At 40.2% G+C, this 26,885-nt stretch overlaps 2 protein-coding genes across 2 annotated transcripts in view; one reads left to right on the forward strand and one right to left on the reverse strand.

Moving 5' to 3' along the window:
* nhsl2 (NHS-like 2) overlaps positions 1 to 22,727 on the reverse strand; it is a 502,980-nt gene extending 480,253 nt beyond the window's left edge. The window contains exon 1 of the mRNA XM_063060793.1: positions 22,612 to 22,727. Within this exon, the coding sequence (XP_062916863.1) occupies positions 22,612 to 22,657 (46 nt within the window). The 5' untranslated portion in view covers positions 22,658 to 22,727. The remainder of the gene's footprint in view (positions 1 to 22,611) is intronic.
* A 39-nt stretch (positions 22,728 to 22,766) lies between these two features.
* Positions 22,767 to 26,162, forward strand: cldn2 (claudin 2). Its single transcript, XM_063060795.1, has one exon. It carries the CDS (start codon positions 22,767 to 22,769, stop codon positions 23,472 to 23,474), a length of 708 nt encoding a protein of 235 aa, XP_062916865.1. The 3' UTR covers positions 23,475 to 26,162.
* The last annotated feature ends 723 nt before the right edge of the window (positions 26,163 to 26,885 follow it).

A 26,885-nucleotide genomic window follows, 5' to 3' on the forward strand; every position in this document is an offset into this window, starting at 1 on the left:
TGGAATTTGTTGCCATGGGCAGCAGTGGAGGCCAAGTCATTGGGTGTATTTAAGGCAGAGATTGATAGGTATCTGAGTAGCCAGGGCATCAAAGGTTATGGTGAGAAGGCGGGGCAGTGGGACTAAATAGGATAAAATGGATCAGCTCATGATAAAATGGCGGAGCAGACTCGATGGGCCGAATGGCCTACTTCTGCTCCTTTGTCTTATGGTCTTATGGTCTATTTCTGTTTAGAGACCTTGTTGCATGTGCTGCTTGCTGACGTTACAAGTAAATTTGTTCAAATGCCGTTTTCACTAGAGCTGGTTTCCCAGTCTGGGGTCTATGGACCCCTCGGTTAATAGTAGGGATCCATGGCATAAGAAAGGTTGGGAACTCCTGCACTAGAGGGAGAATCTTGAATAAAGGAGCACAGCCACAATTAAGGGGCTGGTAATTTAAAATTGAGAATGTGTAAATTTCTTCTCGCAAAGGGAGCTGAATCTCTGGAATCCTCTGTCTGGCCGGATGTGGATGTTGGATCGTTATGGGTATTAAAAATTAAGGTGGATAAATAGCTGATAGATCCAGGAATAGAGGGACATTGTGAAATGGCACAGAAGAGGAGGTGAAATAAGCATAAATTATATTAAACAGTGGGGCAGGCTTTAAGGGTCCTGTTTTCTTGTGTTCCGTGCGTTTGTTATTATAAAGGCTATCTATACAAAATGTCTCAAAGAGCACAGGGCCAAATGATTGTCAATCAACAGGTCCATTTTGTTGCAGTTACTAATTTCTAACACTATTGGGTATCCAAAGGCTGAATATTGGGGACTAGGTGTAAAGAAACCCACCTCCCCAATTTCCTTCCCTTTCACTGTTGTACAGCTGTTAGTGTTGCTGCTTCAAAGCTTCAGTGGTCTGGGTTCCTCCCCGACTTCCAGCACAGTCAATGCAGAGTTTACATGTGCTCCCAATGACCGCATGGATTCCCTTTGGGTGCTTCACTTTCCTCCCACGGTGCTGGCTTGCAGCTTCATTATCTGCTGTAAATTACTGCTAGAATAGTCGGGTAGTTGGGAAGCAGGGGATTGTTGAAGGTATGTGAGAGTCAACTGTGAAATCAATGGGAATTTTTCTGTCGGCTGGCACAGATTCAATGGGTCTCCTATATTATAAGAAATAAAGCAAGATCCATTTGGGCCAGAAGCCTGTTCCCAGACTGTGTTACTCTATGACTCTAAAAACATTAAAAAATGAAACTCTCTGGTGAAATTCCCACCATATTTAATATTGCTGTCTCTTGTTTCATTTGATTGAGATTTATTTAAGTTTGTGCCAATAATTGGAGTCACAGTCAAGCAGGCTTTCTTCTTTAGTATAGTGGTGTGATGTTATTAAAAACATACTATTTTGAATGAAAAGGCCTGAGAATTCCCACATGTGGAAGTGGATAGTGAAAAGACCCTGCATAGAGGAGCAGGGCCAGTTTAATGAGGGCTGTGATGGATCAATTTCCTTGCTGCACAACGTGCATATAGTTCTAAGCATCTAAGCACTAGGCATCGTTTCCAAAGCCACACAAAAAAAGGGAACTAATAATGATCTCCTGCATAGTTTTAGCTCGAAAAATCCTGACTTGATAAAGTAGATTTGCAGGTGATGTTTGCTTCTCCAGAAGGACCCAGTATAGGGCTCACAGTTCGAAAACCAAATTTTTTTCCCTCTCTCAGAAGGTTACAAGGTTTTGGAGCTCACTTTCTGAAAGGGTGGTGGAAGCAGTTTCTAAGGAAAGATCTTTGGAAGTTGTCAGTGAAGGATGGAAGTAGACGGTGTATCTCTATAATCGATGGTATATCAGGTGGTTGGAGATGGTATTCATGTCAGGACTGATGTTTTTATGGCCCCTCACACACCCTGAAAAATAGGCTTTATCTCAACCAGTGGAAACACCATGGTCCACTGAAGAGATTTACTCTGAGTAGGCTTTATTCCTCCCACTGAGACTTACGCTTGCAATCTAGTCCCATGAAACTTATAAAACATCTAATGCATTTTCATGTTGTAAAGCATCAATGGCCTGTTAATCTTGTTTCCATCCTCCAGTACATTCTGTGCGGAAGCATATCACACAAATAAAAGACATTAATGAGGAAAAAAAACATATGCACTAAAAAGTAGAACTTCTAGTGTATGAAATTTAAAATAAAGCAGTGTTTAATAGTTAGCAAAATGTTAATCAAATCAAGGAGAGGTTACTAGTGGCAACAAGTGTCAGACGACTACTAGGCAGGTTGATTAATAAGTACCAGATGAGCACTGGGGCGGAAACTAATATAACAGTGTCAAGTGAGCATGGGACAGGGAGCGACAGCAAAGTACAGTGTTGTGGGATGCCCTTGTGAACACAGCTTGCATACAAGTTGAAGACTAGACAACTTTTGCAGTTGAAAAGACTGAGGGTGATCAAAAACAGGTAGGAATTTGTCTTGGAAAAAAATCTGTTAAAGAACATGAACTTAAATTAAACCAACCAAGCTTTTCTGCATTTTAGTAGGTAAGAAAGAATTACAATGCTTACTGTTAGAGTACAATGATATCTGTATGTTAGACTAGAGATTGACAACAACGTTGAAACCCACCTTCAGAGATAGACTGAAGGTTGAAATTTACCTTGGGTTGGGCTGGATGGGGGCTGATTTAGGTTTGATCTCCTCTGGTCCTCCAAGGCACAAGGTTTGGAAGATTTTAACTCTCTCTGTATCGTAAGCATACTGACCTCCGCCCAAAAGTGCAGAGGAGTGTGAGGGCACGAATGCCATTCGATGAGAGCGGAATTTTGCAAGAATTGTATTGCTGAGGGAGAGGCACAGCAGTGGTTTCAGCAAAGGAAGTGAGGAAAGGAGGGATTGCTTTACCGTTCTTGCTCTCCTCAGCCGACAGTAAGCCTATAAACCATGTGCACCTGCTGCTTCCTTCTGTAGGCTCTGCAGTCTTTAGTTGTCGGACAGAAAAAAACTGATATATGCGTTCTAAGACATTGGGCAACCTTCCTGTATTGGATCTGAGAACCTGTAGAGAATGGTAAGAATTCCCATGAAATCATAGTTCAGAAACCATAGGCACCAGACTAGAAGGTGCAGAAAAGAGAAAGGTTAAAATATCTTCTTAAGGTTGCTGTAATGGTGAAGAATTAACTAAACGGTATTCTGTGTCCATGCTCTGGTCGTGAATTCACTCGAATCATTCAGCCAAGCCCTTGGCACAATGACAGCACAGAAACCGTCCAACCCATACCAATTTCACGTGGCATTGCCGGACACTGTAACTTTGTAGTTTCTGCCTCTTGATGTTTGCATAGCATTCAACAGCACTGCTGACACTTCTGTCAGTGACTCTCCTCTGTCAGCCCACTTCATCTGAGTTTCTGTTGTTCTGTCCTGAATGCAGCAAGATTACCATCAATTGTTCCCCTTCTCCCACAGAGTCAGTTCTAGAATTTCTTAGGGATCTGGATTTTTTCCCCTACATTGATTTTGTCCTCTACATTGAGTGTCCCTAAGATAAAAAGAACATTGTTATTCAATCCTGAGCTGAGCAATCAAACTCATCTCCCATTCATCTATAACACACATCTTTGCGGCATTAAGTATTCAAATACAGAAGCTCCTTTTAATTTTCAATTTCAACGCCACCCTTCTACATTCCAGTCTCAATAGAGTGAGAAAATCATGGCATGCATCTTGTTTGCTTTCTCTACTGCTTCTCTTCCTGATTTTATCTTTCATTCCACCATTTAATGGTTAAACTCAAAATCCTTGTTCTTCTCTTTCAGTCATTGTGGGAAATTGGCAGTTTCTGATTTTATTATAGTTTTTTTTGGAATGTGGAATATCAGCTACCTATCTATTGTCTATGTCACTGACTTTGATGTCTGAATATTCCACAGCTCAGGTAGCATTTGAGGAAGAAAAGTAGAGTTAATGTTGGGAGTCATATAAGTCATAGAGTAATACAGAACCATATCAGGTCCTTCAGCCCATCTGATCCATGCTGACCACAGTATTCTCCCTGCAGGTCCCATTTGCCTGTGTCCAGCCCATTACCCTCCAAGTCCTTCATCTCCATGTACCAAATGCCTCTTAAATGTTGCAATGATACCTGCCTCGACCACTTTCTCTGGAAAGTCGTGCCCGGTACTCACAGCCCTCTGTGAGAAGAACTTACCACTCAGGTCTCTTTTAAACCTGTCCCCTCTTATCTTGTATCTAGGCCCTTTAGTTTACTGTAGGACTTCCCACCCCTGGGGAAAATCATACCTGTCATGAACTTATGAACTTCTTTGAGTTTATTCTCTTATGTTCCAATGAAAACAGATCCTGTGTGGCCAACTGCTGCCTACTGCTTTTGCCTTCTAGTCCAGGCAGCTTTATTGTAATTCTGTACTACACTCTCTCAAGCTTAACAATGCCTTTCTTGTAATAAGGTGACCAAAACTGTACACAATACTACAAATTTGGTCCCACTAATGACTTGGATAACTGCAGCACAATATCCCTTCTCCTAAACTCAAGGCCCTGACTGATGAAGGCCAACGTACTAAATGCCTTCTTCACTGCCCTATCTTTATTCATCTCTTTAGCTACCTCTTCAAAAAACTCCAAAAGGTTTGTCAGACATGACCTCATACTCACAAAGCCATGCTGGCTATTCCTGAGCAAGCCTTGACTATCCAAGTGATTGTAGATCTTGTCCCTCAGAATTCCCTCCAGCAAATTCTCTACAACAGAATGGAGGCCCACTGACCTGTAGTTCCCTGCCCTGTCCTTGCTATTATTTTTAAACAAGGTGAAGACCCTTCATCAGAATGGCTTCAGTGAAGTATGAATGATCTGAAATTTTAACTCTGTATAATCTTCCGTAATCATAAGATATTTTGGAACCAGCTTGTTCTTTGCTCATTACAATGCAGCCAGGACACCTGTGAAGTAGTAAGTGAGATAGGTAGACAATCTTTTAATGTGATGTTAGATAAGGGATAAAAGTATGAAAAGAAGGCCCAAAGAACTCTCTGTCCCTCCTTGAACTGGAGTATCATCATTAGCAATACCTCACTATTAAACTACTGGATATGTAGATGCACTTTCAAATCAATTCGACTTGAAATACTCTGCTGAGCACTACACATAACTCCAAATCCAGTTTGCAAGCCAGTGCAATATTAAGGGATCTCATAGCCTTCCCCAGAAACCTTTTATACTACACCATACATCAATCAAGCCACTGTTATGGTAGTGATAGATTCAGAGGTGCTCCTCAACTTTGTCTCCCCTCACCCACGAGCATCTCCCATCCACTCACTCAGATTTTCATCATGTATTGCTTTCCACAATTCTAGGCAAACTTCTGCAAAGCAATTTCCTCTCTTACCTTCAGCACTGAATGATACTTCACCCTCAAGTTACAACTAAATCACCACAGTCCCTTCAACCCTCAATGCTATTCAGTTTGGTGTAAATGCAAAATCTTCCCAAATGTTTTTATCAATTTCAAACATCCTCCCCATCAAATTGTTCAGTTGTCTCAACCTTCAAAGACTTTGGGTTCAATATTTACTTAGGGCTGAGAGAAGAGTGGGGTATGAGGACAGTGACATTTCAGAGAGAAAATTAGTTTAAAAAAGAGCTTCTCAATGACAAAGCAGGAGTTAATTGCAGATATTTTTACCACTTTCTTTACAAGAACCTGCATCAAAATTGATCACTTCAAATCTTAATTTAAGTAGTGGCAGTTGTCAGAGTAAGCTTCCACAAACAACAGTGAAATACAGTAAATGGCCACTTGTGATTGCTGTGCTGGATCTTGGTGTGCTGAGATCTTGGTCGAATACTCAGCTTCTTTAAGTGTTGGTGAAAGACTATATGAAACTAAGAGATCATCTCTGTTCCACAAGCTAGGTTACACCTAAGAGGATGAGGACTTCAACATCTCAGTGGAAAGAGCAGGGCATCCAAACTGTAACAGCAGAGTGTTAGGACACATTAACCATGAAACTAGGTTTCAGCCATTTTTGATGTGTGAAATGATTCTTGTGTTTCCTGATACCAAATCCAAAATAGTTGTTACTTTAGAATATCCTTACTTTTAGAACTAGCTATTCTTTTTTCTCATGTGAAAGCATTGATAGCCAACTTGAACACTATGGAGAGTAGCTGTCTACAGAACTTGTAGCCGTTGTCCTATCATGAGGCTGATAGGCATTGTGAAAAATATCTCTTTGTGCCACTTACACAGGTAGTGAAACAAAATGTGGAGGGCAAAAAGCAAGCACAGGAAGTGTAGACACATACAAGTCCCCACATCAGAGGGAATTTGACATAAAATACACAATCTTGTTTCACATTTGTCAGTAGGTGAACATACTTCAAGACACCTGTAATGAATTTTTAATGTCTGGTGCATGCTTAAAAATGGTAATTTTTTAAAGGTATTTATAATGCTCATGTACCTGGAGTCAGATTTAAATCACAAACTGCTGACTTAGTCCAAAGAACTAAGCCTTCATTTTATGAACAATGCCATAAAATCTTCTCTCCTGCTATATTCCTAACTCTTTCTCCCTCCCTGCTATATGTTTGCTCTGTCATGCTGGCTAATTCAAAGTGAAGACACGTGCTACTCAGAGCTGAGCTTCAAAAGAGCACTACTGTGCATTTCCAGCTCTAGATTTTATCAGATAATCTCCCATAGTACATCATCAACAAGTCTGACTGGTCCAAACCCTCCCACATGGAATTCTATTTGTCTGTCAAGCACATAATCACACTGCTGTAAACTTTCATCTCCAAAGCCCTTCATGAAGCAAGGCCATGAGTCCTCTTTCATATTTATTGCAGTGCTGGGGTCAGTAACATCACGCTGATTGAAAGATATTTCTGGCTCTACAAATCAACTCTAGTCAACTTTGTGGTATGCTTTAATATTCATATCTCTAAAATTATTGAAGTGATCTTCTCCTCCTTACACAACCCATCCTGCCATAATCAAGTATTTCATGATACCAGATATTATTTAAGAACACACCCCTCCTGTCTCCGTTTCTGCTCACACTGTACACCTCATAGTTTCAATATAAATCTGAGTCTTGTCACTTGCAGAAGTTCTCTGGTGACTCTGCGGAGGTTGGGTGTATCAGAGGTGGGCTGGAGTCGGAGTACAAAGGACTGATAACAAGTTTGTGGAGTGGTGCGAGAGGAATCACCTGCTCCTGAATGTGGCCAAAACCAGGGAGATGGTGATTGATTTTAGGAGGCAGAGGACTGTAACAAGTCGTGTATACATTCTGGGAGAAGTTGTGCTGGTGGAGGAGTACAAATACTTGGGTGCTCACCTTGACAGCAGACTTGACTGGAAAACCAACACCATGGCTGAGCAGACTCTATTTTCTAAGGAAGCTGAGATCCTTCAATGGGTGCAGCAGGATGTTGGAGATCTTTTACCAGTCTGTTGTAGCAAGTGCAGTCTTCTTTACGGCTTTATATTGGGGGAGCAGCATCAGTGCTGATGATGCAAAAGCACTAAATAAACTCATCAAGAAGATTGGATCCATACTTGTTTACAACCAGGACTCTTTTGAGTTGGTGCTGGACAGGAGGTCACTAAATAAATTGTTATCCATTACAGACAATCAGGCACATCCTCTTCATAACCTACTGAATAAGCAGCAGAGAGCCCTTTCAAACAGGTTCATTCAGCTCCGTTGTCACAAGGGTCATTACAGAAAATCTTCCCCTCCAAATGAAATAAGCATATTAGATTAGATTATGAGAACACTCAGTCCTCTTTTATTGTCATTTAGAAATGCATACATGCATTAAGAAATGATACAATGTTTCTCCGGTGTGATATCACAGAAAACAAGACAGACCAAAGACTAACACTGACAAAACCACATAATTATAACATATAGTTACCGCAGTGCAAAGCAATGCCATAATTTGATGAAGAACAGTCCATAGGCACAGTTAAAAAAATAGTCTCGAAGTCCTGAGTCGATCGACTCCCGAGTCCCCAATAGCGGAGGCAAAAGGGAGAAACTCCCCGCCATAAACCTCCAGGCACCGTCAACTACAACAGTTCATTTCTGTGCGACAGGAGAATATACATCATAGTACAATAGTCTCTGTTTATTATTTCATACATTGTTATTGCACATTGGTAAACTATCATGTGTACATTATTATTAGTTATTATTATATTTATTACTGTTATTTATTATTATTGCTAAGTGTGTTTTTAAGTGTTGCTGCTGTAACAAAATAATATCCCAACTAGGATCAATAAAGTACTTACTATCATTATTATTACAAAATTGGATCCAGTCCAATAATGAGATCACACGACCCAAAAATGACCCCAATTTCAAAGGAATCCAAACCTCTTTCATCATCTCCGATCTCTGACTGGTAAAATGTCAACTGTCCTGAAGTAACCACTTTTGAGGCCCTGTTTCTCAGTCTAATTCTTACATTGCTGTACTGTTGTGGGACCTTATTTTTATTCTTTGTAATATGAACTGTAGTTAGCATTCTTCTTCTCAAAATCTCTGTACCTGGCTCATAATGAACTTTAACATGGACTAGTGGGCTAATGTACTTTTACAGTAATCATATCTTCCTCATCAATATTTTTTCATTGCACTGTGGTGCTGTTCATGACAAGTTCAGTAATATTAAAGGATTTACCAAAGTAATATTCTTGGAGGACTCCTACACTCCCTTTTTGCTCCTTACTCCATGGATTGTTTAACTTTACCCTTTCCTCCAACTCTTTCCATAAATATCCCTTTCCTAGTCATCACTCTCACGGTACAGTATAGATCAATACAGCTGCTGATGTACTAGCCCAGGCACTCTCCCCATCCAGCAAAATTTCCTATATGCTGGAGTTCCTCCACAAGCTTGTTTTTATTTGCCCCATATCCTAGCATCTACAGTCCTTTGTGTCTTCCTGCATGTACACTGTATATCACTCAGACCAGTTTTAGTGTCAAATGTGACAAATTGTGATTCTAACTTGCTAATTCTGTTGATGTTCAATTGCTTTTCAATGGACTGCAATAAAATCAAGTGCCTTGAACAAATGTTAATAATGGGCTGACTCCTACTGTGAGCACTTGCTGATACTCAAAGAGGCTGAACTTGTTACCATTGCATGAGCATGTGACAGAGATAAAGTAAACACTTGTTTCCACCATAAATTAACCCATGCACCACAAAACTACATTCATTTTGCAAGAAGAAATAATACTTTTACACCATCAAAGAGAAGACAATGATTGTTAATAAATACAGGCTGCAGATTAAGATAAAATATTCTTCAAATTCTTTTGAAATAGAACTTTCTGAAGTGCTTTAGAACATTGTATGCTATGGTAATATAGATTAGAACAAAGGGTTTAGAGAGTTAATAACAACTAAATATTTCTACAAAAAGAATTACTTCAACAAATCATGAATTAAGCCAGGAATGGTGATTATTTCCTATTTTAAGCAACAGAAGAAACCTAAATGAATAATAAGACATAAGACTATAAGATGTAGGAGAAGAATTAGGCCATTTGACCCATGGAGTCTTCTCCACCATTTCACCATGGCTAATCCATTTTCCTCTCAGCCCCAACCTCCTGTCTTCTCCCCATATTCCTTCATGCTCTGATCAACCAAAAATCTATCAACCTCTGCCTTAAGTATACATATAGACTTGGCCTCCACAGCTGACTGTTGCAACGAATTTGACAGATTCACCATTCTCAGGCTAAAGACATTTCTCCTCATATCCATTCTAAAAGGAAGCCCTCTATTCTGAGGCTGTGCCCTCTGGTCGTAGAATCTCCCACCATAGGAAACATCCTCTCCTCACCCATTCTATCAAGGCCTTTCACCATTCAAGTTGCTTTGATGCGGTCACTCCTCATTCTTCTGAATTCCAGTGAATACAGGCCCAGAGCCTTGAAATACTCTATATATGACAAGCCATTCGATCATGGAATCATTTTAGTGAATTTCCTTTGAACTCTCTCCAGTTTCAGAACATCCTTTCTAAGATAAGGGATCCAAAACTGCTCACAATACTCCAAGTGAGGCCTCATCAGTGCTTTATAAATTTTTAACATTACATCCTTGCTGTTATATTCCAGTCCTCGTGAAATGAATGCTAACATTGCATTTGTCTTCCTCACCACTGACTCAACCAACAAATTAACCCTTACAGAATCATACACAAGGACTCTTAAGTCCAATTGCACCTGAGATTTTTGTATTTTCTCTTCATTTAGCAAACAGTCAATCCTTTCACCAAAGTGCATAACCATACACTTCATGACATTGTATTTTATCTGCCTCCATTGCCCATTCTCCCAATCTCTACTTACTAATAACTACCTGCCCCTCCTCCTATCTTTGTATCATCTGCAAACTTTGCAACAAAGCCATCAATTCCAACATCCAAATCATTGACATGTAATGTAACAAGAATTCGTCCCAACACAGACTCCTGTGGAACACCAGCAGCCAACCAATAAAGGCTCCCTTTAATCCCACTCTTTGCAGCCCACCAGTCAGCCATTGCTTTATTCATGCTAGAATCTTCCCTGTAATACCATGGGTTTGTAGCTTGCTAAGCAGCCTCATGTGTGGCAGCTTGTCAAAGGTCTTCTGCACATCCAAATAAACAACATCAACTGATTCACCTTTGTCTATCCTGCTTGTGATTTCTTCAAAGAATTCCAAAAGATTTGTCAGGCAAAACTTTCCCTTGAGGAAACACTGCAGCCTATTTTATCATGCGGCTTCCAGCACCCTGAAACCACAGCCTTAACAATCGACTGCAGCATCTTCACAACCACTGAGGTCAGACTAACTCCTTTCTTCTACCTCGCTCCCTTCTTGAAGAGTGGAGTGACATTTGCAATAGTCCAGTCTTTCGGAATCATTTCAGAATCTAATGATTCTTGAAAGGTCATTACTAATGCCTCCACAATCTCTTCAGCCACCTATGTCAGAACCCTGGGGTATGCACTATCTGGTCTAGATGACTTATTTATCATCAGACCATTCAGTTTCTCAAGAACCTTCTCCCTAGTAATGGCAACTTCATACACTTCATGACTCCAAACACCTGGAACTTCACTCGTACTGCTAGTGTCTTCTACAGTGAAGATTGATGTAAAATACTTCTTGCGTTTGTCTGCCATTTCCTTGTCCACCATTACTAACTCTCCAGCATCCTTTCCAGCGGTCCAATATCCACTCTCACCTCTCTTTTACACTTTATGTATCCAAAGAAACATTTACTACCCTTTTGAATATTATACACTAGCTTAAGTTTGTATTCCATCTTTACCTTCTTAATGACTTTTTTGAATTGCATTCTGTTGGTATTTGAAAGCTTCCTAATTCTCTAACTTCCCACTAATTTTTGCTCTATTTATGCCCTCTCTTTGGCGTTTATGTTGCCTTTGACTTCCCTTGTTAGCAATGGTTGTGTCATCTTGCCTTTAGAATACTTCTTCCTCTTTGAGATGTATATGTCCTGTGTCTTCCAAAATGCTTCCAAAAATTCTAGCCATTGCTGTTCTGCTATCATCTCTGCCAATGTTCTTTTCCAATCAATTATGGCCAACTCTCTCATGCCTCTGTAATTCCCTTTACTCCACAGTAATACTGATACATCTGACTTTGGCTTCACCTTCTTAAAATTCAGGGTGAATTCTATCATATTATGATCACTTTCCCCTAAGGGTTAATTTACTTTAAGGGTCTCTAAACAATCCTGGTTCATTGCGCAACACCCAATCCAGAATAGCTGATCCCACAGTGTGCTCAACCACAAGCCATCTCAAAGGAATTCTAGAAATACCCCGTTTTGGAAACCAGCACCAACATGATTTTCCCAATCTACTTGCATATTAAAATCCCCTTGACTATTGCCACATTGCCCCTTTGGCATGCATTTTCTATCCCCATTGTAACTTGCAGACCACATCCTTACTACTGTTTAGGGTCTGTATATTATTCTGATCAGTGTCTTTTCACCTTTGCCTTTCCGTAGCTTTATCCACAATGATTCAACACCGTCCTACCCTATGTCACCTCTTTCTAATGACTTGATTTCATTTTTTACCAACAGATCAACATCACCCCCTCTGCCTTCCAGTCATCCTTTTGATACAATATGTATCCTTGGACATTAAGCTACCAGCTATAATCTTCTATCAGTCATGAATTAGTGATGCCTGCAACATCATACTTGCCCATCTGTAACTGCTACAAGTTCATTTACCTTATTCCGTATACCATGCGCATTCAAATATAATACCTTCAGTCACGTATTCACCATTTTCAATTTTGTCCACCTTTAATGTTGCAAGTCTCCTTACTAAGAGTCTCACTACACATTTCCTCTGGTTGTAAACCAATGACCTTATCTCCGCCACTATCACTCCAGTTCCCATCTCCCTGCCAAATTAGTTCCAAGGATATTGGACCCCCTTGGGTTCAGGTGTAACCCTTCTCTTTTTTTACAGGTTATAGCTCTCCAGAAACATAGAAACATAGAAACATAGAAAATATGTACAGGAGTAGGCCATTCAGCCCTTCGAGCCTGCACCGCCATTTATTATGAACATGGCTGATCATCCAACTCAGAACCCCGCCCCAGCCTTCCCTCCATACCCCCTAACCCCCGTAGCCACAAGGGCCATATCTAACTCCCTCTTAAATATAGCCAATGAACTGGCCTCAACTGTTTCCTGTGGCAGAGAATTCCACAGATTCACCACTCTCTGTGTGAAGAAGTTTTTCCTAATCTCGGTCCTAAGAGGCTTCCCCTCTATCCTCAAACTGTGGCCCCTCGTTCTGGACTTCCCCAACATCGGGAACAATCTTCCTGCATCTAGCCTGTCCAATCCCTTTAGGATCTTATACGTTTCAATCAGATCCCCCCTCAATCTTCTAAATTCCAACAAGTACAAGCCCAGTTCATCCAGTCTTTCTTCATATGAAAGTCCTGCCATCCCAGGAATCAATCTGGTGAACCTTCTTTGTACTCCCTCTATGGCAAAGATGTCTTTCCTCAGATTAGGGGACAAAAACTGCACACAATACTCCAGGTGTGGTCTCACCAAGGCCTTGTACAACTGCAGTAGTACCTCCCTAATCCTGTACTCGAATCCTCTCGCTATAAATGCCAGCATACCATTCGCCTTTATCACCGCCTGCTGTACCTGCATGCCCACTTTCAATGACTGGTGTATAATGACACCCAGGTCTCGTTGCACTTTCCCTTTTCCTAATCGGCCACCATTCAGATAATAATCTGTTTTCCTGTTTTTGCCACCAAAGTGGATAACTTCACATTTATCCACATTAAATTGCATCTGCCATGAATTTGCCCACTCACCCAACCTATCCAAGTCACCCTGCATCCTCTTAGCATCCACCTCACTGCTAACACTGCCACCCAGCTTCGTGTCATCCGCAAACTTGGAGATGCTGCATTTAATTCCCTCATCCAAGTCATTAATATATATTGTAAACAACTGGGGTCCCAGCACTGAGCCTTGCGGTACCCCACTAGTCACCGCCTGCCATTCTGAAAAGGTCCCGTTTATTCCCACCCTTTGCTTCCTGTCTGCTAACCAATTCTCCACCCACACCAATACCTTACCCCCAATACCGTGTGCTTTAAGTTTGCACACTAATCTCTTGTGTGGGACCTTGTCAAAAGCCTTTTGAAAATCCAAATATACCACATCCACTGGTTCTCCCCTATCCACTCTACTAGTTACATCCTCAAAAAATTCTATGAGATTCGTCAGACATGATTTTCCTTTCACAAATCCATGCTGACTTTGTCCGATCATTTCACCGCTTTCCAAATGTGCTGTTATCACATCCTTGATAACTGACTCCAGCAGTTTCCCCACCACCGACATTATTCCCCTATAATTCTATAATTCCCCGGTTTCTCTCTCCCTCCTTTTTTAAAAAGTGGGGTTACATTTGCCACCCTCCAATCCTCAGGAACTAGTCCAGAACCCAACGAGTTTTGAAAAATTATTACTAATGCATCCACTATTTCTTGGGCTACTTCCTTAAGCACTCTAGGATGCAGACCATCTGGCCCTGGGGATTTATCTGCCTTCAATCCCTTCAATTTACCTAACACCACTTCCCTACTAACATGTATTTCGCTCAGTTCCTCCATCTCACTGAACCCTCTGTCCCTTACTATTTCTGGAAGATTATTTATGTCCTCCTTAGTGAAGACAGAACCAAAGTAATTATTCAATTGGTCTGCCATGTCCTTGCTCCCCATAATCAATTCACCTGTTTCTGTCTGCAGGGGACCTACATTTGTCTTTACCAGTCTTTTCCTTTTTACATATCTATAAAAGCTTTTACAGTCCGTTTTTATGTTCCCTGCCAGTTTTCTCTCATAATCTTTTTTCCCCTTCCTAATTAAGCCCTTTGTCCTCCTCTGCTGAACTCTGAATTTCTCCCAGTCCTCAGGTGAGCCACTTTCTCTGGCTAATTTGTATGCTTCTTCTTTGGAATTGATACTATCCCTAATTTCTCTTGTCAGCCACGGGTGCACTACCTTCCTTGATTTATTCTTTTGCCAAACTGGGATAAACAATTGTTGTAGTTCATCCATGCAACCTTTAAATGCTTGCCATTGCATATCCACCGTCAATCGTTTAAGTGTCATTTGCCAGTCTATCTTAGCTAATTCACGTCTCATACCTTCAAAATTACCCCTCTTTAAGTTCAGAACCTTTGTTTCTGAATTAACTATATCACTCTCCATCTTAATGAAGAATTCCACCATATTATAGTCACTCTTACCCAAGGGGCCTCTCACGACAAGATCGCTAATTAACCCTTCCTCATTGCTCAAAACCCAGTCCAGAATAGCCTGCTCTCTAGTTGGTTCCTCGACATGTTGGTTTAAAAAACCATCCCGCTTACATTCCAAGAAATCCTCTTCCTCAGCACCTTTACCAATTTGGTTCACCCAATCTACATGTAGATTGAAGTCACCCATTATAACTGCTGTTCCTTTATTGCACACATTTCTAATTTCCTGTTTAATACCATCTCTGACCTCACTACTACTGTTAGGTGGCCTGTACACAACTCCCACCAGCGTCTTCTGCCCCTTAGTGTTACGCAGCTCTACCCATATCGATTCCACATCTTCCCGGCTTATGTCCTTCCCTTCTATTGCGTTAATCTCTTCTTTAACCAGCAACGCCACCCCACCTCCCCTTCCTTCATGTCTATCCCTCCTGAATATTGAATATCCCTGAACGTTGAAAAGATCTCAATGATCCATAAATCTGAAGCCCTGCACCTTGTACTAGTTCCTCAGCCACGCTTTCACCTGCTAGATCATTCTATTCTTACCTTCACTGGCATGTGCCACAGACAGCAATCCTGAAATTACTACCCTGTTTCTCAGCTTTCTACCAAGTTCCCTAAAATCTCTCTTCAGGACCTCCTCACCTTTTCTACCTCTGTCATTGGTACCAATATGTATTAAAACTTCTGGCTGCTCACCCTTACCCTTGAGAATGCCATGGACCTGACTCAAGACATCCCTGATCTTGGCACCTGTAAGGCAACATACCATCCGGATGTCGCAATCATGCCCACAGAACCTTGCCTCTGTTCGTCTGACTGAGGAATCTCAAATCAACACTGCAGTCCTTTTTCACCTCTCTGCTCTTCTTAGCCACAGCAGCAGACTCGGTGCCAGAAACCCGGTCACTATGTTCCCCTGCCCCATGCCCCCACTAGTAGGTCATCCCCTTCAGTAGTATCTAAAGTTGTATGCTGATTATTGAGGGGAACAGCCACAAGTGTAGTCTGCACTGATTGTGAATTTCTCCTACTTCTCCCCAGTTACCTGTTTCCTGCAACCTAGAGGTGACGACCCCCCTCATTCTCCCATATGAGTCGAATGTCATCTAGTAGCAGCTCCATTTTCTTAATACATCCTCTCAGGAGCTGCAACTCAGTGCACCTGGTGTAGATGTGTTTACCTGGGAGATTTGAGGACTCCAAGACTTCGCACATCCCACATGGAGTACAAAATACTGCGCCGGGAGCCATTCTCTCTATACTATGCACATGAGGAATGAGGAATGAACACATAAGGACTGAGAGAGAGAATCTTACAAGATGATGTACCTCACCCAAACCTGACCTTGCCTAAGCCTGATGAGGCAATGTTCCTCTAAACACTGGCACACTCCAAAAGAACAGCCGCGCCACTTGCACTTGAGTTATCCGTATTGGCCCTTTCTACAGAATCCCTCTTGCTGATTGGTCGCTCCTCAGCTCAGAGAAACTGCCGCAAAACTCTGCCTTTGAAATCTCGATTGCCCTCCTGATTAAAAGGTAGCTCTTTTTACGCAGCCCTGACGTGGATTGTATGAAATTTTGAGTTTAAAAATTCACAGCAATTTAAATCCTCCAGTAATCGTGATGCTTCATGCAGAACCTACACCAGTGAATTGATATTTTAAGTTATTTTAACCATTAAATAGGGTGCTGTGATTTAGCACTTGTTATGACTGAACGGTAAAATCATGGCATTCAGCCTCTGTTGCTGTCTAGAAGCATCTAATGCCTGTCTTTTTTAAATTTCAGTTTCCTTAAGACTGCCACTGAGGTAAGCAAAACTTGTTTTCTTTAAGTGTCCTTGATTAAATTCTAAACAAGTAGCTAGATATACTTAGAAAACTATCATATTGCCAGATGAACTATAAAAGAGCAACAAACTACATAATCCATAAAGCAAGTTTGCTTTAGGTATCTAACAGCAAAACCCCCCACCAGGATATTGGTCTCCCTGAGATTCAACCTGTCCTTTTTGTACAGGTCACTCCTGCCCCAAAAGAGGTTCCAATGATCCAGAAATCTGAATCCCTGCCCCCTGCTCCAATCCCTCAGCTGCTCATATATCCTCCTCCTCATTCTCTTCCTATACTCACTGTCACGTGGCACAGGCAGTAATCCCAAGGTTACTACCTTTGAGGTCCTGCTTCTCATCTTCCTTCCTAACTCCCTATATTCTTCTTTCAGGATATCCTCATTTTTCCTATCTATGCTATTGGTACCAATATGTACCATGACCTCTGGCTGTTCTCCTTCCCACTTCAGGATATCGTGGACGCGATCAAAAACATCCCGGGCCCTGGCACCTGGGAGGCAAACTACAAGCCCTGTTTCTTTCCTGCGTCCACAGAATCACCCCTCTGACCCCCTAACTATAGAGTCCCCTATCACTGCTGTCATCTTCCTTTCTCTACCCTTTTGAGCCACAGGGCCAGACTCTGTGCCAATATTGCTTCCCCCAGGTAGGCCGTCCCTCCCAACAGTACTCAAACAGGGGTACTTATTGTTAAGGGGGACAGCCACAGGAGTACTCTCTCGCACCAGACTCTTGCCCTTCCCTCTCCTGACTGTTACCCAAACTGAATTTTTTGAGGATGTGACTAAACACATTGATGAAGGTCAAGCAGTAGATGTAGTGTATATGGATTTCAGCAAGGCATTTGATAAGGTATACCATGCAAGGCTTATTGAGAAAGTAAGGAGGCATGGGATCCAAGGGGACATTGTTTTGTGGATCCAGAACTGGCTTGCTCACAGAAGGCAAAGAGTGGTTGTAGATGGGTCATATTCTGCATGGAGGTCGGTGACCAGTGATGTGCCTCGGGGATCTGTTCTGGGACCTCTTCTCTTCATGATTTTTATAAATGACCTGGATGTGGAAGTGGAGGGATGGGTTAGTAAATTTGCTGATGACACCACAAAAGTTGTGGGTGATGTGGATTGTGTGGAGGGCTGTCAGAGGTTACAACGGGATATTGATAGGATGCAAAACTGGGCTGAGTAGTGGCAGATGGAGTTCAACCCAGATAAGTATGAGGTGGTTCATTTTGGTAGGTCAAATATGATGGCAGAATATATTATTAATGGTAAGACTCTTGGCAATGTAGAGGATCAGAGGGATCTTGGGGTCTGAGTCCATAGGACTCAAAGCTGCTGAACAGGTTGACATTGTGGTTAAGAAAGCATACGGTGCATTGGCCTTCATCAAGCGTGGGATTGAGTTTAGGAGCCAATAGGTAATGTTGCAACTATATAGGACCCTGGTCAGACCCCACTTAGAGTACTGTTCTCAGTTCTGGTCACCTCACTACAGGAAGGATGTGGAAACCATAGAAAGGGTGCAGAGGAGATCTATAAGGATGCTGCTTGGGTTGGGGAGCATGCCTTATGTTGAATAAATTTGGCCTTTTCTCCTTGGAGCGACGGAGGATGAGGGGTGATCTGATAGAGGTGGATAAGATGATGAGAGGCATTGATCATGATGATAGTTGGAGGCTTTTTCCCTGGGCTGAAATGGCTAGCACGAGAGGGCACAGTTTTAAGGTGCTTAGAAGTAGATACAGAGGAGATGTAAGGGGTAAGTTTTTTACGCAGAGGGTGGTGAGAGTGTGGAATGGGCTGCCAGCAATGGTGGTGGAGGCGGATACGATAGGGTCTTTTAAAAGACTCCTGGATAGGTGCATGGAGCTTGGAAAAATAGAAGGCTATGGGTAGCCCTTAGTAATTTCTAAGGTAAGGACATGTTCGGCACAGCTTTGTGGGCCGAAGGGCCTGTATTGTGCTATAGGTTTTCTATGTTTCTATGAAAAATATACAGAAGGCCCACTTGCTTCCAAACCAAGAGTCTCATACACTGATTCACCGGCATATTTTTTGACACTGAACCCATAAAGATCCTGGGGTTACACTGATAGGAGAGAAAGCATTTAAGTATAGACATATTGTAGCAAGATCAGTAAATAAAGTGGTCTGAAAGGCACATGATCACTTCCCTCTTGTTGGTCAAGAAATAGAATATAAAAGTAGAAAGCTCAAACAATAACTAAAGTACAGCTAGATAGCTTTAGTTAAGAAATTACAAGAACATGATAACACAAGATGGGATGTAGACGTTTATCTTAGCAGGATTGAAAAATTTTAGCTAAGAGGAAAGATCCTATTTGCTGGAGTTGTTTCCTTTGGTTCAAAGATGGCTGAGAGGTTTAATCAACATGCGTTTAGGAGGGATTAATACAGTGGATAAGGTAAATTGATATATTTTTACCATGAAGTGGATAGATTTAAGTCACTGGTGGAAGGATTAACAGGACAATGATGAGAATCTTTTCACCAGAGGATGATGATGGTTTGGAGCTCAATACTGAAAGGATGGTACTGAGAGGAATGTCACTGCAATTTGAATAGCACTTGACATCTCATAAATGACAAGAGATGGGCACCTGCTGGGATGCAGGATCATGCTGATTTGCTTTCTTTTATTTTGACAAAACAGACAGTCTATTTCTATGACCTTGTGGTTAGTGCCAAAAGTTGCATATGTTAAAATTAGCATCCCCCCCATACACACACGCACACACACACACACACACACACACACACTTTTATATTCAAGGATTTTTCTCATTTATCTCATTTATTTTGGTTTCGTTCAGTGATAGATTCTACCTCTCTACTGTGAATTCTTTTACTCTGTCTCATCTCATTATTTAGCCTGTATAGAGTGAATCAGAATCAGGGCTAATATCACTGACATATATTGTGACATTTGTTGTCTTTGTGGCAGCAGTACAATGCAATACATAATAATAGAGTAAAAACAGTGAATTACAGTAAATGTTATAGTTAAATTAAATAATTTTATTATCAAAAATAAAAAAAAATGTAAAAGTAGTGAGATAGTGTTCATGGTTCAATTTCCATTCGGTTGGCAGAGAGGAAGGAGTTGTTCCTGAATCATTGAGTGTGTACCTCCAGTCTCCTGTACCTCCTCCCTGTTAGGAACAATGAAAACAGGGCATGTCCTAGATGATGAGGGTCCTTAACCATGGATGCCCCCTTTTTGAGGCATTGCTCCCTGAAGATGTCCTGGTTACTACAGAGGCTGACTAAGTTTATAATTCTCTGAAACTTAGCTTGATCCTGTGTAGTAGACGCTCCCCATACCAGATGGTGCTGCAGCCAGTTAGAATGCTGTTCACATACATCTGTAGAAATTTGCCAGTGTTTTTGTTGACATACCGAATCTCCTCAAACTCCTAAAGAAATACTGCCTCTGCCGTGCCTTCTTTGTAGTTGCATTGATATGTTGGGCTCAGGATAGATTCTTAGAAATGTTGATACCCAGGAGCTTGAAATTGTTTGCTCTTTCCACTTCTGATACCTCAATGAGGACTGCTGTCCACAATTAGTTCTTTGGTCTTAGTGATGTTGAGCGCAATAGGCTAGGCCCATTAATAACATTGTTCTAACATGGATTGGTTCAAGTTCAAGTGGCATGATAAGAAACTTTTCATTTGTTTCAGTGGAATCATTTTCTATTCTGTTCTGCTCCACATATTTCAAGGTAATAAAATTTCTGGATTTGGAAAGACTTTTATTTCAATCATTTAATGTACAGTAGATGACGATCTCACTCAGGTGAAGTACAGGCATTGTCAGTCAAAGTAAGTACAGAGCTTAACCTTTATAAGCACAAATGTATCATCATCTAGTGATTCAGTGTTCATTGGATCACTGCTGCTGACTTTAGAACATTTTCAGGAAGGTATAATTTTATGAGTAAAAAATCCTGTGCATCAGACCATGAGACAGCTCTCCCCATTTCAGTAGATGTTCTCGAGGAGAACTTTCCAGGCTGTGCCTTTGCCATGTCTGAATCTGGTGCCAGTTCCATTGTTGGGAGATTTTAGCTCAGAATTTGTGTCCAGCAGGAAGCCACAAGCAATGCCTTTGATGGCAATAAGATCCAGATACTGTACTTTGCTTTAAAAGCCCAAGAATCTGAACTAGGACAAAATAATGCGAGATTTTTCTGCAGAGTGACTTTCAACAATGTTGTTTTGTAGTTCTATAAAATGGCATAATGCGAGCCTATTAAAATTAGACCTGCCCACAAAATAAGAGCAAGAACATCTCTAAGGTATGCCCTTGAGTTTAATCCGAGCTGCTCAGAGGTAAGCCACTTTAGAAATATTTGGAAACTTGAAATCCTGTGTACTCTATTGAGAAATTTAAGCTTGTGAAAAATCCTAATTTACATGCTACTAAACGTATTATACAAAAGTTTGGGAAATATTTAAAAGGTCTTTTAAAATCATTAAGCTGCTTAAAAAATCTGCTGCCTGGGTCTGACACAGCTATTCTCCTTTATTAAAATCTCCATTTAACAGAAGGAACAGTTCACTGCACCTCCTTTGATCAACTGAAAAATCATTAGTTCAGTTATTTCTGTAAGTATTGGGCAATTGGCTCTCTTGTTGATTTTGGCATTGCGTGTATGCTGCAGAGTTGCATCAAATCACTGACAGAAACCTGGAATTTCCAAGCTAGCACCATACAAATGCAGAATTTGCTTGATGTTGAAAGTTGGTGTGAGTTTTCTCAGTGAACACCTGCACTTTTGCCATCATTGTTATTGCGACAGCTCAGCCATATATTTTGATGTATCAGTTTGATCTAATGAGGTGACTTGCTGTGCATCAGAGAGGATAGGCAAGAGTCAGCCACAGTGCTCTGGACCTGGGATTTCATCAATTTCAGACAGGTAAAAGGTAAATTTATTTTGCTAAACAATGTTACATGGATTTTTACAGCTGTGTCAGTTTCATGGTAGCCATTTTGCCTCATATTTAATAACATTTAAATTCTCGCAATGCCGTTCAATCCCATGACACTGGATTGTCTACCCCAGATTATGCATTACTGGTCTTGTAACTTAATCACCATGCAAGCAGTTCTTAACTGAGTATTGGTCCCCCATATTTGTGAGCTGTCTTTCATGTCAGGATAGAATTATGCTGTGGATATATCAAAATGGTTGGATTCAATGTCATATGTTTCAGGAAGGACATGTCACACATGAAACCGAGCCACTTGTCTTTAGAGAAGGTAATAACTGAAAATGCTGCACTCAGTGGGAATGGCAGCATCTGAGGAAGTAAAGTATAGCCAACTTTTCAGTTTGAGGGAACTTTGCCAGGAAACATTTGTTTGTTGGTAGCGAGCTGGAGAGTGTGGTCTCCAGGAGGGGTCGGAGAGAGTCAGAGAGGACCTATGTGAAAGTGAGAACGAGGTGGAATTTAAAAACAAGAATGATATTTCTTGCATTCCAGAACAGTGCAGGAAACATGTTTTTTATTATTCTTGATAGAACTTAAGAGGGTAAGAGATTAGTGGCTTAAATGCTAAACGCAGACACTGAATTTATATACAGTATTTTTCCAATGGAAAACAACGTCTCAGGGTACAGTACACTGTATTCTTAATATTACAGGCATATTTAAAGTTAAGCTGAACGAATTGGGCCTACAGTGCAAAATGTACTTCTAAAATGTTGTTACTTAAATACGAGATATAACACAATTTTGACTCTGTGAAAATTCAATAAGAACTGTTAATATTTGTAAAGTTTAGTACTTAGAGTAACCAAGTATTCAAGGTCATTACCTGATATTAGTAAGTCTTTAATCTTGCTGGTTTCAGATACGCACATGAAGGCAGGTGTCTGACGGCAACCACAGATGTTTGAAGCACAAGTTTGTACAGAAAGTATGCAGTAAGGATCCACGTTTTTCCAGCTTTAAAATCTTTTGAGTTTCACAATGGCTAACACTGCCATGCAACTGGTAGCCTTGATTGTGTGCATAATTGGCATGATTGGGACATTGTCTGCTACTATTATGCCACAGTGGAGTATCACAGCACACATTGGATCAAACGTTATAACTGCCATTATCTACATGAAAGGGTTGTGGTGGACGTGTGCCATGTTTAGCACTGGTGTCTTTCAGTGTGAGACCTACAACTCTGTTTTGGAACTTCCAACTGATCTTCAGGCTGCTCGAGCCCTGATGGTCATCTCCGTTGCCGTCTCAATGCTCGCTATTACAGTCTCCGTGGTTGGCATGAAATGTACTGTGTGTGCCAGGGATTCTCCAATAAAGGACAAGGTTGCTGGAACGGGAGGAGTTTTGTTTATCATAGCAGGACTTATGGGCTTGATACCTGTGGCATGGACAATGAATGAAGTGATAAGGAGCTTCCATGACCCCTTAATTCCAAGTGACCTCAAGTTTGAAATTGGTGAGTCCTTGTACCTTGGGGTTGTTGCTGCTGGTTTGACCATCATTGGCGGAGTCATGCTGTCCCTGTCATTTATAGATACAAAATCTGATCACTACAGAAGACGACCAATGTCCTACCAAAATCCTGCAACAAACCGTTCTGCTCCTCCACGGTCAGCTGCATCTCTTCATTCAAAAGCACCAAAATCAGAATTCAACTCTTACAATCTGACTGGTTACGTGTAAGTTCAGTTGCATATTCAGTGGCAGTGTGAGAATCACAGTGATGTTACTTAAACGAGTAATTATAAAGGCTATTCTTTATAGTAAAATCATTCTCCATGAGGGAATAATTTACATTCAGCTGTCAAGACCTTTGCAAAATAAAGATTAAAAATATCCATTTATAGCACGCGAATGATTATATACTCATTTTTAATTAAAGATAATCAATTTTTCCAAAGTATTTGAGAATGAGTGAAGTAATTTTCTAGGATAGAAGTAAAACTGGTTGGCGAGATTGAAACTTAAAGAAGCATGGTTTCTTCCTGCTTTTACTCGTAGGTGGAAGGATATTGCCTGAAATGCTTGGGGACTTGATGCTATTTAAAATTAGCTCTAGGTTATGTGTAAAAATGACCGCAGAATAAATAAATTACATTTTGTTGAAGGGAAAATCATGGATATTGGTGCAGATTTTTCACCAGGATTAGTTTTCATATGAATGATTGATTACTAATGAGGAACTATCCATGTAACAGATCTATTGCTGTGAAGGACAGTTTTTAAAATAGCATTTTATTTCTGATGCCACAATGAAACAGGGCTTAAAATTCTTCAAAAATACATGTTAAAATTATAGATTTAAAGTAAGTCAATGTGACGCACTGACACTTATCCCTTTGGTTCAGTAGCTCTCCCATTCTAACAATTATTTCAAATAGAATAAGGCACAATGATTTTTTTCTCATCAAAGGTGAGATCTATAAATAATTAATACCTCAATTATTAATTATTTATAGCTGTCACCTCCTGTTTACAATATTTCCAGTTAATTTTAGTTAATATCCCCAGAAAAAGTTCCTTACTAAATTTGAATATTTTAAAATAATAATACTTCTTTACTATTGAACAGTAGTGCATTATGCACCCAGAAAAGAGTTGGGTGAAGCATTCCCCAAGTTATTTCAGCAGCTGTGTTGTCAGTGTCATAAAAGCTCCATCATTTTACTACCTTACCCATTTACTCAGATTTGCCTGTTCCAAAATAATACATCAGTTTGCTTAACAATTTGCTTGACAATTTTTATCCATGATTTAAATACCCAATAAGTTTTACGGTGCAATGCAGGAGATCAACATTTCATACCAATTCAATTTGGTATACAGATAATTCACAGAGAAGCATTCATAGGAAACCATAAAATGTCTTGCATTGCTTTTAAGTTGGTTAATTTGTCAATCATAAAAAATGATCCAATTTAATGCAAGAGCAACATTGTATGATTACTTGCCCAGTAGCAGAAGAATTAAATGGTGTGGTGTCTTGTAAAGTAGGACAATATTCATATTGGCAATTATTACATTTATTACAAGTTAATTGTTACATTATAAAAGTAACATGGTAACTTGGGTTGAAAGGGCTAAACCAAACATGAAAGATCTACATTTAGCAAAGAAGTGATCAGTAAGATCCCTATTTATGATAGCCTTTTATTTTCTCAGCCTTGAAAGCGTATAGTTAACTAGTTGAATAGTCTGCAGTGCCCTATTGCTCAGGATCATTTCTGAGATTGTTGGCACTTATGAGATATTCTTCAGACCATGTGAGCATAGAACATAGAACAGTACAGCACAGGAACTTTTTTGAAAAGAATATAATACTCTATTTTATACCATGTTGAGAATTTTAATGGATGTGAGTATTGAATGCAATAACATCCATTGATTAAGATGTCATTGTAAATTGTTTAGCTTTGCCACCAGTCTCTGTGGTGAGAATAATGTCAATAGCAAAATAAATGTTCTCAGGGGCCTTTCACACTATGTACGTACAGGCCCTAGTGAATGCCTGCTCCACCATGGCTTCTCAGGAATTCCCATGTCAGGGTGACATAAACTGACTGCTCAACCGATAACACTTGGCTATTGTCTTCAACTCAGTCTGTCAGTGGAAACAAACATTCAGCATGTTATTGCTGAATCGAATTTGGACATTATGTGGTGTTCTCACACATCAGAGTAGTACTTTGGCATGTATCCATTCGGTAACATTCCAAAAGTGCAAATGGAATCCTCACATCCTTCCCTGGTGTCAGCCATCGCAGTACTCTCCACTTCAACTGATTAGAAACTTGTCGTACAACAAGAGTTACAAACAAACTGTTGTTGGGTCTTTGTATAAGTATTTGTTTAAAAGAACCTACACTCAAAGAAACAACAAGGGCCTTGCATGATACTGATTATGCTTGTCCAATTCTTCAGCAAAACAAAGCTGTGTTGGTTCTCAAGAAAGATTATGTGGACTTTGAGACTATGGCTAATTTTCTTGAAGCTGTAAAAGTTAAATACTTGGAGCTTATGCCAATTTATTTTGTGAACTCTAAACTTTATACACTAATTTTGATTTTAACTATTGAAAATAATAATATTCCTTTTTGTTAGGCATTTGGAAAATTACTACAAGATATTAACTTTAGAATATTTTAAAATGGAGTCAAATTACTGTTCTGTTAAAACTTCATTAACTGCAAGTTACTATTGTTATTACTGATTTGAGTTTCTCAGGAATGTTGAAGATGAAATTGATGTGTGATTTTTTTACTTTCTCTCACTTTTTGATAATTTCCTTAATATTATAAATTTAAATGTAAAATGTCATTGGTGATTAGCAATTGTAATCAATATTTACTGGAAAAAAATAAAACACATTGATTATGGTCATTGTCTTTTGCCTCCCTCCCTTCTTAAAGAGTGAAAAGATACTGGCAGTTTTGCAGTCCTCCAGACCCATTGCAGAATCTAGTGATTCTAGAAAGATCATTACTAATGCCTGCACAATCTCCTCAGCCACCTCAGCATCCTGTACATGTATACTGATCAATGATAACCAAATCTGAAGTACATTTGAGTGATTTGTATCTGTTCCTCACTATTATTACACAACCATACTGGTGCAGAGTTTTCTGGTCTGCTTGGACACATTGAATTATGGAGATGGAACTTTTCATGTTGCACCAAGTTGCTGTTTCAGTTGGATTTCAGCAGAGATCTATTTTGAGTGGATCACAAATTAATAACAGTCAGGAATACTGGGGATTGAAGTCGGCATTGTCCAGAACCTCCTCACTCCCACGAAGTGCTCTGTCCCATCAATCAAATGAGCTAAATCAGATTTTCTGTGATCTGGTTTCACACAGATAGGATTTCACAGTTTAACAAGTCTGACTGTTCTCTGGTTATAGGTGATCGGACCTTGCATATTGAAATGATTTAGTCACACAGGTGTTGGGAGGCCTGGTCTGGTCTGGCCTGACCACACATTGATTACGCTAAAACAGATACAGCAATGAAATACAATGAAACTTTATAATCTGAAATAAAAACATAACATTTTGGAAATGACATACCAGGCAATATATGTTGATGTTTCAGATT

Source organism: Mobula hypostoma, chromosome 10 (assembly GCF_963921235.1).
Source record: "Mobula hypostoma chromosome 10, sMobHyp1.1, whole genome shotgun sequence".
Classification (NCBI taxonomy): Eukaryota; Metazoa; Chordata; class Chondrichthyes; order Myliobatiformes; family Myliobatidae; genus Mobula; species Mobula hypostoma.